The 15,063-nt window shown below is 43.1% G+C and overlaps 1 protein-coding gene across 1 annotated transcript in view; it reads right to left on the bottom strand.

Annotated features, from left to right (window-relative positions):
- Pitpnb (phosphatidylinositol transfer protein beta) overlaps positions 1–10,444 on the bottom strand; it is a 53,191-nt gene extending 42,747 nt beyond the window's left edge. Inside the window, exons 1-3 of the mRNA XM_057765190.1 lie at positions 10,376–10,444; positions 6,279–6,309; positions 3,535–3,680 (exon numbers count right to left, since the gene is read on the bottom strand). Of these exons, the coding sequence (XP_057621173.1) occupies positions 3,535–3,680; positions 6,279–6,309; positions 10,376–10,395 (197 nt within the window). The 5' untranslated portion in view covers positions 10,396–10,444. The remainder of the gene's footprint in view (positions 1–3,534; positions 3,681–6,278; positions 6,310–10,375) is intronic.
- Between the last annotated feature and the right edge of the window lie 4,619 nt (positions 10,445–15,063).

Genomic DNA, 15,063 nt, shown 5'->3' with positions numbered 1-15,063 from the left:
AATAATAACAGTAGCATAATAATAATAAACTGTTGCAGCTTCAAAAGGTACTCCCTAGAAAATAAAATTAGCCCAGGGAATAGGGGAGCTCTGCAAACCACTTCTCTGATAGGCCTAACACTCAGGTGTCCTGCACAGCCAAGAGCGGCGAAGCCCGGTGTAGCAGTGCAGTCTACAGCTCTAACACTCAAGGAGGCTGAGCAGGAGGATCGCAAGTAGGAACCCGACGTACACGAGACCAGTCAAAAAACAAAACACCAAAAAAACCCAAAATAATAATTGAACAGCATTTTTTCTTCATACACAAGTGGCTATATTCAAGAAGCCAAGGAGTCTAGACTTTGGTTACTGTGGGTCAAGTGAAATACAGAATGTCACAATTTGATAAAATAAGGTGTTGGTGGTCTAAGCAAAATCTTGGATTCTACCGATATTAAGTGGGGACAGGGCACACAACTAAAAAATTAAATGCTAAGCCTATAAACAAGGCTAGTGGGCACCACCTAAAATGTAACACAAGGGCCTGGAAGGGCCTGTACTGACATCAGCCTTTCCTAGGATCAAGGCTTTACTTGACGCTAAGTCATCTGTGCCCTTTTGTAACGTGGTTATCCGGTGGCTTATCAGTGTGACAGCAACGAACCTGAGAGGCCTGCCCGCATCCCATAGCCTCTTGCTCCCTGACAGTAGCAATGGTCTGCATGGTCTCTATTGATGACAACGTTCTGGCCATCTTTCCCATAACGTTCCATCACTGTTGCCCTCTCTCCTGTTCTCCTTTTATGCTTCCCTGTATTTCTATCTACAGCTACCATTTTGGACAGGGGCTGAAGGGTCTGGTAAGAGTGGACACAAAGTCAAGCAGCCTTCACCATCCTGTTAGCCCCCTTCTGCTCCTTCTCAGGGGACCTGTACTCCCTGGATTCTCAAATGGGTTCTGCGGGGCTGGGACTTCATACTCAGAGCAAAAGAGAAATTAAAAGAGTATGCAAGTCTGTCACTTACTGACACAGCAAGACTCATCAACTGTCCATGTCTCAGGACCTGTACACAGAAAGCGTAGGGTGACTCTGGCTCCTTCACTGCTCCAGGAGACCAGGAACACAGGAAGGCGGCCTCCAGAGAGCTGGTACTACCAAGCTTCAGAGTTCCATCCTGTCCAAATAAGCTTTTGAGCAATAATACCAACTGCAGTGACCATATTTATAGCTCTCCTCAACTAAGAGTTACTATTTATGGCTGGAGAGTTGCCTAAATCAAATGTTTCGAAAGTGGTATTTAATAGTCTTCTTTCCCGTAAAAATGCAATCACCCGTATCTCAGTAGCAAGTGATAAACATTCCTCACGTTTTAATGACTTTCTAGGGTTTTTATCTGATTAGGTTTTAAAAACATGGAACACTGTATGAATACCTAATGGCCCAGTAATAGACCTTTTCTACATAACAAGATGTCATTTTTCTAATATCTGAACCTTTAGGTTTCAAACAAAAGATATTTCACATTTATTTCAAGAGGTATTCTGGTTGGTTTTTTATCAACTTGACACAAGCTAGTCATTTGGGAATAAGAGCTTTTAGGAAAAGGCCTCCACCAGATTGCCTGCCGGCAAGTCTGTAATATAAGTACATTTTATTGATTAATGATTGATGCGGGAGGGCCTCCAGCCCCCTGGGGATAGATACCACCCCTGAGTAGGTAGTCCTGGGTGCTACAGAAAAGCGGACTGAGCAAGCCAGGGGGAGCAGGCTGCTAAAGTGGTACTCCTCTAGGGTCTGCTTCAGTTCCTGTCTTGACATGCCCCTTTGTAAGTCAAATGAACCCTTTTCTCACCCAGCTATTTTTGGTCAAGGTGTTTTGCCACAGCAATGCAACAAGCTAATGTTTTCACACTGGAACTGTAATCTACACAGGGTTATCACAGACCAATACGACATACTAAACCTCCAGCTTATTTTAGCACTCCCAGAAGGAGTTCAGTGCTTTTAGTAAGTAACTTTTAGTTGTCTGTAGAACTGAATCAATGGACGAATCAAAAATTATGGTGAAAGAGAGGCTACAGAAATGGGTCAGTGGTTGAGAGAACTTGATAGAGTTTAGTTTCCAGCACACACATCTGGTGTATCACTATACCCTGCAGCCCTCCTCTGGCCTCCACAGACAACTCCTCTCTTGTGACACACCACACCACACACACACACACACACACACAAATATAACTTTATAAAAGAAAATGATAAAACTTAAGCTTATTCACCTAAGTTCATCTACAACTTCAAGGTGCTTTAGGAATACAAGTAAGATTTACTTGAATGTACAGAGAAGAAAACCAAGATAAGCAGAGAAGCCTGCCCAACCTTAAGAGACAGGGAGGGGGTCGCAAATGACTCAGAGCCATCTCTACTCTCAGGTATGCATTTTCTATTGTTAAAAAAAAAAAAAAAAAAAATATATATATATATATATATATCTGAAGGAAAAGGTATGGGTAAGATTCAAGACTCCTGCTTAAGAGGAATGCACAAGGGATCCAATCATACTCATAAAAAAATCAAAAATGGAAACTGGCAAAAATTTAAAACAAAAAAATTTGGAAGACTAGTATATGGAACTTTGAAGGACGACTGAAACCGTCATGGCTTTCCAGTAGATCCTTCTTTGTCCTAAAGGTACAGTCATCTAAGACAACCAGAAAGTATGCTATAACACAAAAATGTACCAAACTATAAATTATCTAAAATTATAATTTTCATTCCCTACCCTGTAGGAAATAGGTAAATAAACTATACTGGGCCCATGAGAACCTGACTTCAATCCCCAAAACCATGTCAACATGCCGAGGAGCAGTGACCTATACCTACAATCCCAGTGCCAGTCCAGATCAATACACGCCCTACCTCAGAGGGGACCATCATCCTGAGCACAATACTGAGCTGTATTCTGGCCTCCCCACAAACACTGGCACTCACACTTAGTCAAGAACCTACACACCCATACACATTAAAAAAGAAAAACAAACAAATAAACAAACAAAGAAAAAAACCAAAAAATAAAAAAGGATGAACTAGGATCCGGAAGGATAAACCCTTAAGTATTTCAAGTGTTTCTCCTTTTAAGAATACTGATGGCAAGGAGTGAAGATGAATTACATATTTTTACTTTATGTATATGTGTACTACATGTGTGCCTAGTACCCATGGTGCTGGATCTCTTGGAGCTAGAGCGGTGGACAGCTGTGAGTCATCATGTGAGATCTGGGAACCAAACCCAGGTCCTCTACAAGAGCAGCCAGTGCTCCTGACCAGTAATCTTCTCTCTCCAGGTTGAAGATGAAGGTTTAATTTTACAGTCTGCCCTGCTGTTTGAACTTCTGTTATAGACAGATGGATCTCTTTTATAATTTAGTATAAACATAAGGGGTCCACAATAAATTGAAGCACAACACACCGTCACCACATAGTATAGCTCAGCAGGCCTACTCATAAGGAGGTTGTCAGGTAGGTACTGCAGGCCACAGGTGGAAACCCCACTTGCCTCTTCAGGTGGTAAATTTTGTGTGTGTACTGTCCCTTCTCTCCATCCTTCTCATATGGTTCATTCTTCAAGACTTCGATCCCTTCTCCACCGCCAGTTTCATTCTTACTCGCTTCTGCAACAGAGTAAAGCTGTCCAACCTGATACTGAAATTCCAAAGGGCAGAGTTTTACTAAGTCAATAAAGGCTGCAGAACTTTCCTATGTTAAAACTTTAATAAAGATGATAAAGAAAAGTCCAAACCATTCAGCATGTGTTTTACATGAAAACAGAACTCAAATGATAATGTCAGATGATCACATATTTCCATGGTTCACAACCAAAACTTACTAATATTTCACTTATATAACATTATGTGTCAAGAGAATGTCAGCACTTAGTTCAACTTTTGAACCCTGAATTTGTACCCTGTGAAACATTTTTATGTTTCTTACATCTTAGATGTGTAACCTTAAGGCTGAGCCACCCGCTAGCTCTCCATTCTCAGTAATGAAGAGTATGTTGTGCGGTAGAAAAAGCCTCAAGACCTTTTTTTAGCACAGCTCTGGGTCTCGTCTATGATCAAAGACACATGTGCCAATTTGGCCCTCGCTCTGCTGAAATGATACAGTATTGGGTATCCCAGGTCAGAACTTTTCAACAAAATTCTCCAATAAGCACAAACGTTCTAGAAATATAAGCATATAAGCATGTAAGCATTAGCATGAAAGGCTGGTTAGTGCTCAGTCATTCCTATTTCAAAGTGAACCAGGGATCTCAGTGGTAGGGCAGTTCCCATGAGTCAGCAGTATTGAACCGTGCACTAACAGTCACCATAAGGGGCAAAACCGAGGCTCTTATGCGCTCACTTGTTCCAGGGACTAAACCATGGGACTACTGCCAATCTCTTCAAATTTGATTAAGATAGCTTAAAGCAGTATTTTTATCCTTTATAAGCTTATTTTCAAGGTAAAGGCACAAAATTTTACCTCTAGAACTCATAATTCAAAGCTAAAATTATACTTGAGAGAATAAAAGGATCATTAAAGTTCAGGAAATACTCCCATCTGGTGTTCACAAGGGATGCAATTTTGTGCTGGCTAGCTTAATAGCCCTACCCCCAAACAGCATTACTCAATTTGATTTGGAAGTGTCTGAAAGGCTGGAATTAAAGAAATTTCTCAGCGCCCCCAAGTATCTACTTAAGACTCTGTCTGGACTGAGCTGGGCATGGTGGGCCACACTTTTAGTCCCATCACTCAGGAAGCAGAGACAGGTAGATCTCCATGAGTTTGGGGTCAGCATGGCTCACAGAGTTCCAGGACAGCCAGGGCTGCTACACAGAGAAACCTTGTCTCAAAAACCCAAACCCAACCAACAAAAGAATCTGGACTGCAGGGGAAGCTGTTCCCTCTGTTTTCTGACATGTTGCCTGGGTTAGTCTAATGCCAATGTCGTAATTCTTAAGTCCTTCACAACCTACTTTCAATACGTCAGATTTCAAAACAGGATTAAAATGTCTTTAAAACAGAGGACAAATTTGGTCTAACAAAAATCCACGAAGAAACAAAATGATTGGAATCCCCGGGGGGCATGCTTGTTAAATCTGAGTATAACAAAAATCTGAAAAAAAATCTGAGGTGACAATATCAAGACTCCAGATTTCAATAAGTTGTTTCAATCAGCTACCCCCCAGCCTCAATAAACCCTACAAAATAAATGTCAAGTTCCACCTCTGAGTTCAATTAATCAATTGTACAAACAAAGCGCAGGTTTGAGATGTGATGAAACTCCAGCCCTATTCAGTCACCACACAGCTGTACTCAAGACCACACAAAAACCACTTCTTTCCTCAGTTCTGCTTTTGCCTGTCCTTCTGTTACCTGTCACTTCTTAGCTTATCAGTCTGCTCTGTCCGACATCCAACTCTCTGCTTTGGGTCTACTGTCAGCTGAAGAGCTAATGTACATGTTCAGAAGGGCCCTGGGGTTGATCTAGGCTACACCTGCCAATTCCTCAGACACCTGTACTGCAGGATGTGGGTTTTCCGCTAATGCCCAAGACCATAATCCCAATGTCAGCTGATGGCAAGATCACATCTAGAATACCTTTTTAGTGCAGAGCAACAACTACGGTGCATGTAGCAGTGAAGCCAGTGGTGTAAAGTCATAAGGTCACAAATTAGCATAAATGGATACACTGGGAATGTTTAACTTTAACCTGTTAAAGTAGAACAGAGGTCTTGGGGGTGGCGAGGTTGGCAGGCAGAGGTACCATCAGAAAAGCTCAAGTGTTACCACAGGAGAAGGCTCAACTCACACGTGTTACAGAAAAGCAAGTTCTACGGAAAGACAAATGTCCAGTAGTAAAGGAGGCCACTTCTCTCTCAGCAGCAAGCTCTCTCACATAGGAAATACTTAAATTGAGACAGGAACCTCATTTTTCTGGGATAATGTTGAAAGAATTTCTACATTGTTTAAACTATTTTCTACCGATTCTTACAAATAAGACAATATAACAGAAATTTATTTACAATTATCTGTAATATGACTCATTTTGTCACAAAAACTGGAAAGAAAAAGAAAATGAAGGCAGAGAATATAACTCATTGGTAGACTGCTCGCCTAGCATGTTTGAGGCCCTGGGTCCAGATGCCAGGACTGCACTAAAAGAGAAGGCAAAAGCAAATGAATATTACAAGAGCAGCATAGACTAGCAGAGCAGTAAACCACACCAATGGGATGCGCAGAACCAAAACAACTCACCTCTTGAACAGAACACGGCAAAACCACACGACTAAAAAGAAAAAGAAAAGAATATAATTACATATTGATATAGCTTTAAAACACACATCTCTAGACTCAATGTAACCTCAGTAATTTTTTTTTTTTTTTGAGATGGGCTTTCTCTATGTATCCCTGCTGTCCTAGACTTACTCTGAAACCCAGGCTGGCCTCAAATGCAGACAGAGATCCACCTGCCTCTGCCTCCTCAGTGATAGGATTAAAGGCGTTTGCCACCACTGCCTGGCTTGGAATTTTAAATTTAGTGACACAGTGGATAAGAATGCCATTTATAGGAGAGGGTGTTTGCAAGCCTACGACCCTAAGGGTCTCAACTACAAGTCTAAGACTGCCATTGTTGAACTTAGAGGGCTACCCTCTTCACTGCCACAGCATCTGAGACACAGGGTGAGCAAGCATGAGCTAGGTCCGTCATCTGCAGACTCTCTGGTCAGGTCATTCTCACTCACCACACGCATGCTATCTCTGGTACACATGTACATTTTTAAAGGTTTATTTTTATGTGTATGAGAGAATACCCACAAAAACCAGCAGATGGCACTGCAGGTATAGGAGGTCACAAGCCACTCAACATGGGTCTTCTATGCATATTTTTTTTGATATTTCTCTCAGAATACAAACATGCCTTGAAGTCCACAAAGGACTGTTTCCAGAAAAGTCCCTCCATAACCTAATTACTCAAGTTTACTGAGACAAAAGTGAAGGGCTTTAGAACAAGCAGAAACGCCTGTAAAGGAGACAGCCTCACACCTTACAAATCCCATACCCCGCCCAAGGCAGGGCCAGTGGAAGGTGGATCTGTGTTTGACACTGTCCTATTCGGGTTAGTGGACATCACAAGGTTATTTTTATAGTTCCACTTACTATAACGCAGTACAAGACAACAACTCAAAGTCTACAACTACGTTGTGTTTTCTCAGAACCTCAGTTTTTACCTCCAGATTTTTGACAAGGAAATCCCTTATTTCTACAAAACAGGTTTACTGTTATTTCCTCCCCTAGTACAGGTCACTGTCACCCTGTGTAACAGTGATCTAAAAACCATGGACACCCAACACTCAGAAAAGTCCCAAACTTCTATTTCTCATGGGTAACAAACATGCTGTTAAGTCCCTCCATAAACCCTCTGCCCCTACACTGCACAATAACTTGCTGCCTCATTCCACAGGACATAAACTAGAGAAAGGCAAGCGAGAAAGAGAGATTGAGATACCTTTTTCAGGGCCTGTAACATAGGATGAAGAATTTATTAAGTTCATTAATGAAGCAATAGAAATGCTGGAGGATTTTCCCCAGAGTGACATAGCTATGGCTGATCTCAAAAGACCATCTGTAGGTGGCTGGGAACATGAAAAATAAGGCAAAGAAGTCTTCTAAGGAGCTTTTCGAGAATTATTACTATTAATATTAAAGAACTGAACAAAGATGTAAGACTGTAGAAAGGAAGAGATGGAAGAAAGGAAGTCTTCACCAAAGTTTTACAAAACCAAAGAATCACAGCTGGGTAATTTTAACACTTACTAGCAGAAGATGTCCATTTATGTTTAACAACACTCTCAGAGAAATCTCTTTCATGAAACAAAAGTGGCTATGACATTTAGAATGCTAAATCAAATTCACAAACTTCTCTAAAGATCCCCATCAAAGTGTTTTTCCAAACAGAACCAGCAACAAACACTTTAAAATCAAGACTTTACACTAATGGCAACTTCGTCTATTGCTCGATAACTGCAGGAACCAATCTACCCTGAGAGTTGTCTCCTGTCTTGTCTTGTTTGAGAACAGAGTCTTACTATGCAGCCCTGGCTGCCCTGGAACTCACAAAGTTCATCTCTCTCAGTGCTGGTATTAAAGGCATGCATTACCAAACCTGGCCCTGGAAGCTATTTTTAATTATTTGATTCTTATTTACAAAAATAGCTGTTTTAAAGATGACAAACATCTATGATAGTATTTTACCAACATCTCCACACAGGAACCACCTACTCATTGTCTGTGTTCAAAAACCAACTGAATGGAGTTGACTACAGAAAATTCACTTCATTTAATGGCACTGAGTACTTACACTGTGCTGAACACAGAACACGCTAACAGGAAACAGTCTTTATCTTAAAAGCCTAGATGGAGAAAAAAAAACTAGGGGAGACCACCATGAAGACTAAGCATCAAAAACTTTAACATATGATGCTTTCAGAAAAATAATCAGATGTTGGATAAATATCATTTATTAACTCAGTGCATTTAAATGTTCACAAAGTAAAGGTCTGCAAAAGACAGGGCTGGAGAAATGGCTCAGAGGTATTGCTCTTGCAGAGGATCTGAGTTCATTTCCCAGCGTCTACATTAGACAACTCACAACCACCTCTCGGTCCAGTTCCAACTGGAGCCAATGTATCCGGCTCCACGGGCATCCATACTCAGTTGTACGTCTACAACTGACACACACTGTCATGTCTGTCTCATAGTATCCTGTCTTAATATCTGCTACTAGAATAACAAATGAGGTGATGCTTGCAAGAGACATTATTAAAATCACTTGGAAGAAAGTTTTCACACAAGCTCAAAGTTCAGTATTATGAATATGCTTTAAATGCAAATCTTTGTTTCATGAAGAATGTAAAAGTAAGCCTTTTTCAGGTTCCCTGTCACTAACAAAAAGTAGTGATTGTTCAAGCCAGATATGGTTCAGCAGGCAAATGCACTTAACTCCATACGACCTGAGTTCCAGCCACAGGACCCTAATGGGGGCAGAGAACTGACTCCTTCAGGTCGTCCTCTAACCTTCGAAAGCCTGCTGTGGCTCCTGCCTGTACACACGTACGCACGCGCAAATGTAAGCCATCAACTCATGAACAAATGTTTGCTGAGGGGCTGGAGAAATGGCTCAGTGGCTAAGAGGCCTTGCTGCTCTTTCAGAGGATCTGAGTTCGGTTTCCATCACCCACATGGTGGCTCATTACCCTCCTCCATGCCCTCTTCTTCCCTTCAAAAGCACTGCACGATGTGGTGCAAATGCAGGCAAACATTCATGCACATAAAGATAAATCTTTAAAAAAAAAACAACCACCAAATGTTTGCTAACCATCTTAAAGACTTTCTAAGAGCTAGGTATCAGAGTGAGTATAATGTGCACACCATAGAGAGAACACGAAGACAAACAACAGAAACTGCCTGAGGTGGTGAGCTAATTTGAGGAAAAAGCAGAAAAGAAAACAGACTGGCCCTGAGTTAAGCCTATATGCAGAGCAACAAAAGAATAAGGGGATCTTGTGATGCTGGGATGGGCAAGAGGAAATGTAGATGAGCAGAAAATAGAATCTGGGCTGTGTTAAGTAGAGGCACTGTGTTAGTGATTTTTTGTTTGTTTACACAAAGCTGACATTAATACAGATAAGCTGCCTACACAGCTAAATTAGGGCCTTTAAAGCCACAGAGAAACCATGTCTCGAAAAACCAAAAAAAAAAAAAAAAAAAAAAAAAGAATTTGAAATGAAAGTGGTGGGGCGGGTGAAGAGCACCAACAAAATGGGTCACATTGAAATCCCTAATTGCACAAGGAACACTGATTCAGGTGACAGCTGAATATTCCCTGCCACCGGTTTCCTGTAATGTTCACGGCTCTAGGAAAGGGGAAGCTACAACTTTCAACAAAATCATGGAACCAGTCCGATGCACCTGGAGATATCTTCGTTTGCCACACCATGTGTTTAACGCCGCATCTAGCCCGGTGAAGCAGGTGGGGCCAGTGTCGCCTCATTTTAGAGGTGCGGAGCCAGAGATTGATGGCAGGGCGATGTGCTAGGGGTCAGGTACACTGAGTCTGCCAGCGTTCTGGCATAAACTTCCGGGCGACCCCTCTGCGGGCACTCCCGGCTCTCACGGGAGCTCCGGCCGCGCCGCTGAGCCAAGCGCGGACTACGGAGGGCGGCGTCTCCGCACAGGGCCTCGGGGCTCCAGTAAGGGGTTCGCAGCGTCCCGGGAGTGCCCCCCACACTGAGCCAACCGACCCTCCTCAGCTCGCGTCCCGGAGCCTCACTCCAGCCCACCGACCCACTCACAATTCCTTAATCAGCACCATCTTCCGGGAACACCCTCACAGTTGCCTCCGCCGCCTCCACCGCCGCCACCGGGCCTCTCAGCACGCATGCGCAGCCCGGCCTCCCAATGGTCCGAGCTCTGGTTGCGCATGCGTGTCAGCACCCTTCCGCCGCAGGCCATTGCGTCAGAGCGCCGGGGGGCTAACTCCGCCTAGTCCACGCCCCACCCTCAGCGCACGAGGCCTCCACTGCGGCTGCGCGGCCCGTTGGCGCGCACGTGAGGTGTGGGCCGCGCTTGCGTAGACTATGCGAGCGCTGGGGCTGCGTTGTCTGACGTCCACCAGGCCGCTGCTCGGGCGTTTTCGTGTGTGTTCTCCAGTCGGGGTCCCAGACGGCGTTGTGCTGTGACTGGCTTGGCATCTCCTTGCTGCTTCCAGAGGAAGATCTCCTCTGACAGACATCTCACTTCCATCGTGCACTTTAGAGGCTTCACACAGGCGTGGAAGCCGATGACACCAGGTTTTGCAGCCTCAGATTTAGCAGGACGGTGTTCTAGAAACCCAGACCAGTGTTTTAACCCAGAAGTGTTGGTCTCTTGTGCCAACTTTAAAAAGTGTGTGGCTGCTTTGCCTGCTTTTATGTCTGCTTCATGTGCGTATATCTGATGCCTATTGAGGCCATAAGAGGGCGCTGGATACGCGTAGAACAAGAGTTGCAGACAGTTGTCAAATACCATGCGGGTGCTGCGAACCAAACCTGGGTATGCTAGAACAACCATTGTTTTTAATAGCTTAACCCTGATGGAGGAAGGTCATTGGCTAATAAAGAAACTGCCTTGGCCCATTTGATAGGTCAGTCTTTAGGTGGGTGGAATAAACAGGACAGAATGCTGGGAGGAAGAGGAAGTGAGCTTAGACGCCATGCAGCTGCTCCCCAGGGCAGACATGCTGAATCTTTCCTAGTAAGACTGGTGCTACACAGATTATTAGTGATGGGTTGATTGGGATATGAGAATTAGCCAGTAAGGGCTAGAGCTAATGGGCCAAGCAGTGTTTAAAAGAATACAGTTTGTGTGTTGTTATTTTGGGGCATAAGCTAGCCAGGCGGCCGGGAGCTGGGTGACAGGAAGTGGCCTGCAGCTCCTTCAACAAAACCCCTAGCCAAACATTTAATCCTCAACAAATGCAACTTTTACACAATAGAGACCCAGTTGGATTAGGCGAATTCTACCAGCCCCCCTCAGGTATTGGTTTTACCAATATGTACTTTCCAGGAGGAGAGTTAATTACAGTAAGAATGAAAGGTAGATTTTTCTGAGACTAATCCAAAGATTCCTGAACACAGTGTGCCCAGCATGGGCTTTGTGCACTAGTAACACAGATGTAACACAACTCTGACCAGTTTTGAACAGTTGCTTGAATACTGCGCTTGGACATAACCTGTCAAACTTCTACCTATCTCCACTCGCTGAGATTCATAACTTGGGATCCAGGGGCCTTTTGGTGGGACTCCCAGGGAACTGGTGAACTTTAGACATTATAGGCATTTCATGTTAATGCACATGTTAGTCACCTTGCTTACTCTGTCAAACCATACTTTTTTCCTTCCTGGATGATCTTGAGAATATTTTTATGAAAACTGGAAATAGCCCCAAGCAGTAGGATCCATCGTACCAATCTGAGAAACTGGATTGGACTTTGGAATAGAAGACCTGGAACCGAATCCTGGCTCTTTGACTTAAAGAGCCCTTAGGTAAAGAACCTTTTAGAGACTCAATTTACACAACCCAAAATAGGTGATTACCATCTGCAGCAGATTTGCTTTAGGGAATGAGAATGAGATATGAAATGGCTAAGGAGGTAACTCTGTCTATAGAGCACTTGCCTAGCGTGCCAGAAGTGGTGAGTTCAGTCTTCAACACTGCAACAAAAACAAAATTACATACCATATGGCAATTGATGTCTTTTAAATGTGAACCATATAAAATCTTCCAGTGATTGGCAACAGTAAATTAAAATATAAAGCCAGGAAGGGGCTAGAGAGATGTTAAGTTGCTTCCTGCTCATCCAGAAGACCACCCACATCAGGTAGCTCACAACCACCTGTAACTCCAGCTCTGAGCATCTGAAATCTCAGACTTGTGTAATACAAGCATACACATATATTTTTTTTTAATTATTAATGTTTTTGTTTATTCTTTGGGAATTTCATACAACTCTTAATAGAATAACATCATTTCTCCCCACCCTCGTTTATCCCTCCCATGTCTGACCACACCTTTGCTTCTAAAAACCAGGGCTTTCCATTCTTTTTTAAAAAATAATTTATTTATTTTTATTTCATTTGCATTAGTATTTTGCCTCCATGTATGTCTGTGTGAGAGTGTCAGATCTTGGTGTAGAGTCAGTTGTTAGCTGCCATGGGTGCTGAGAATTGAACCCAAGTCCTCTGGAAGAGCAGTCAGTGCTATTACTTGCTGAGTCATCTCTCCAGCTCCCTGGCTTTTCATTCCTTAGCCATTATTATCACACATACATATAAATGAATGGGTGTATAAATAAATGCAACTTGTTAGTTAATTCAATGTTGCCTGCATGTTTAAGTTGCTAGGGTTGACCACTCAGTATTTGGATAGTCAGTCAGGGCTCATCCCTAGGGAAGACTAATTCTCCCCTTGCTTCTGTCTGGAGTGCAGTTGTTAATTGCTCATAGATCTTCATCTAGGGGTGGGGGTGAGATTTTCTGCGTAAGTGTGGGATGTCAGATGTCATTGGAATTGTTCAGGTCTTGTTTAGGAGGCCATGTTGAGATTTAGGAGAAGGCACCATCTCATGGCTGAGCATTTAAGTGCAAGAACTGTGTTGTTGGCATATCAGTTGTGGCTGGGCACCCATGGCCAGTGTTCTCTGCAATGGTCTCCTGCTGCTGCAAGAGGGTTTTTGAAAAGGGGTGAGGTATACACTTATCTGCGGGTATAAGGATAAGTATAACGTAGTTAGGGATTATGCTAATTTAGTAAAATGGCAATTGTAGAGTCTCCTCTGATATCCATGGCTTCACTAGCCGCATGTAGTTGGCTATGTTTCCTGTACCAGGCATAATTTCCCTCCTGTTAATCAGGCCTTTTATCCAATTAGACAGCTGTTGGTCACTGTGTTAGTTGGGATTTTCTAAAGGAACAGAAATGGTAGAATATATGTGTGGATGCGTGTGTATATATGTATACATATATATTGGTTTGATTACAGTGGCTTACCAGCTGTGGTCTAGCTAGTCCAATGATGGCTGTCTCCTAGTGGAAAGTTCCCAGTAGTTGTTCAGACTATGAGACTGAATGTCTCAGCTGGCCTTTAGTCCGTGTTGGAATCTAATGACATTGAAGGGAGAGCCAGAGCAGACAGGCAAAGAACAGTTAGCTAAATGATCGATTTAACTAAAATCCCTCACAGGTGTGTCCAGAGACTTGGGTTTTTAGTTAATTCCAGGTGTAATAATGTTGATAACCAAAAATAGCCATCACAAGTTCGCCCCTTGTCAACTTGACACACAATCACATCTCCTTATGCCATGCTTAATTTCCAAATGAAAACGACCAAGTCATAATTATGCCTAATACAGTATAACTATCCACATACATCCACAAATGCATTATATATTTTAGAACAGGTGGCAGTTGTAAGCATTGTGATTCAGATGGAATGGGATCATGGCAGTTGGGAGCCAAGGAGAACTAAGAGCTACAGCTTGGATGGAAAACTATCCTGGCAGTCGGGGGGCAGGGAATACTGAGTGTTACAGCTCAGGTGGAAGAGTTCTGGCAGTTGGGAGCCAGGGAATAGCACACATCACAGTAAGCATAGTAGCTTACAGGCCTGCTCTAAGGAAAGGCTTCTCCAGTGTAACAGCTCTGCTCCAGCAGGAGAGGGCTCCCCCAGCTAGGCCCCCCAAAAACCTCTGGTCTGTTAGGGGAAGGCTTCCCCAGAGAAAGTGTTACAGTCCTGCTCCACTCTGCTCCAGTAAAAGAAAGTCTTCACCCAAACCTCATTCAAGAGATTTATTGGAAGGGAAGAATCCAGGAGAGTGGCTGCCTCTGCAGGGGAAGAAGAGCAGCAGCCTGAACAGCCCAGGGCTTATGCAGGGCTTCTCAGGGGAGGAGTTTTCCAGGGAGAAGATTTTCAGGGTGGGAATTGGTCAGATTTCAGTCCTTTGACCTCAGATTGGCTAGATCTCTGCCCAGGGATTGGTTGGTCTTCTGATTAGTTGATCGGGGGTGGATTTGGCTCTGGTTTCAGGGCCAAACTGTATTTCTTTCACTGTTTTTTTTTTTTAGCTTTTTTGCTCTAGTTTTGGGGCCAGGGCATATTTCTTTCACTGGCTCTGATTCTAGGGCCAAAGTGTGTTTCTTTGGTACTGGTTTCAGGGTCAGGGTATATTTCTTTGGTATTGGGTTCAGGGCTAAAGTATTTCTTTCACTGGCTCAGGTCTCAGAGCCAGGGTATTTTTTCCACTGACTCTGGTTTCTGAGTCAGAGTGGGTTTCTTTGGCCCTTTCTCCCTACAGCACTGTCCTTTGAGGGACATTTTTTAGTATCTCAAAATTTAACATGATATATAATAACCACTGATATTATCTTAATTGATGTTACATTACATGATAAGGGAATTAAGGAAAGAGAACACACAAATATCTACACAAACACATTCTTAACA

This window comes from Chionomys nivalis, chromosome 3 (genome assembly GCF_950005125.1).
Source record: "Chionomys nivalis chromosome 3, mChiNiv1.1, whole genome shotgun sequence".
In the NCBI taxonomy this organism is placed as follows: domain Eukaryota; kingdom Metazoa; phylum Chordata; class Mammalia; order Rodentia; family Cricetidae; genus Chionomys; species Chionomys nivalis.
The sequence above is the reverse complement of the archived record's forward strand: the minus strand, read 5'-3'. Positions and strand labels throughout refer to the sequence as shown.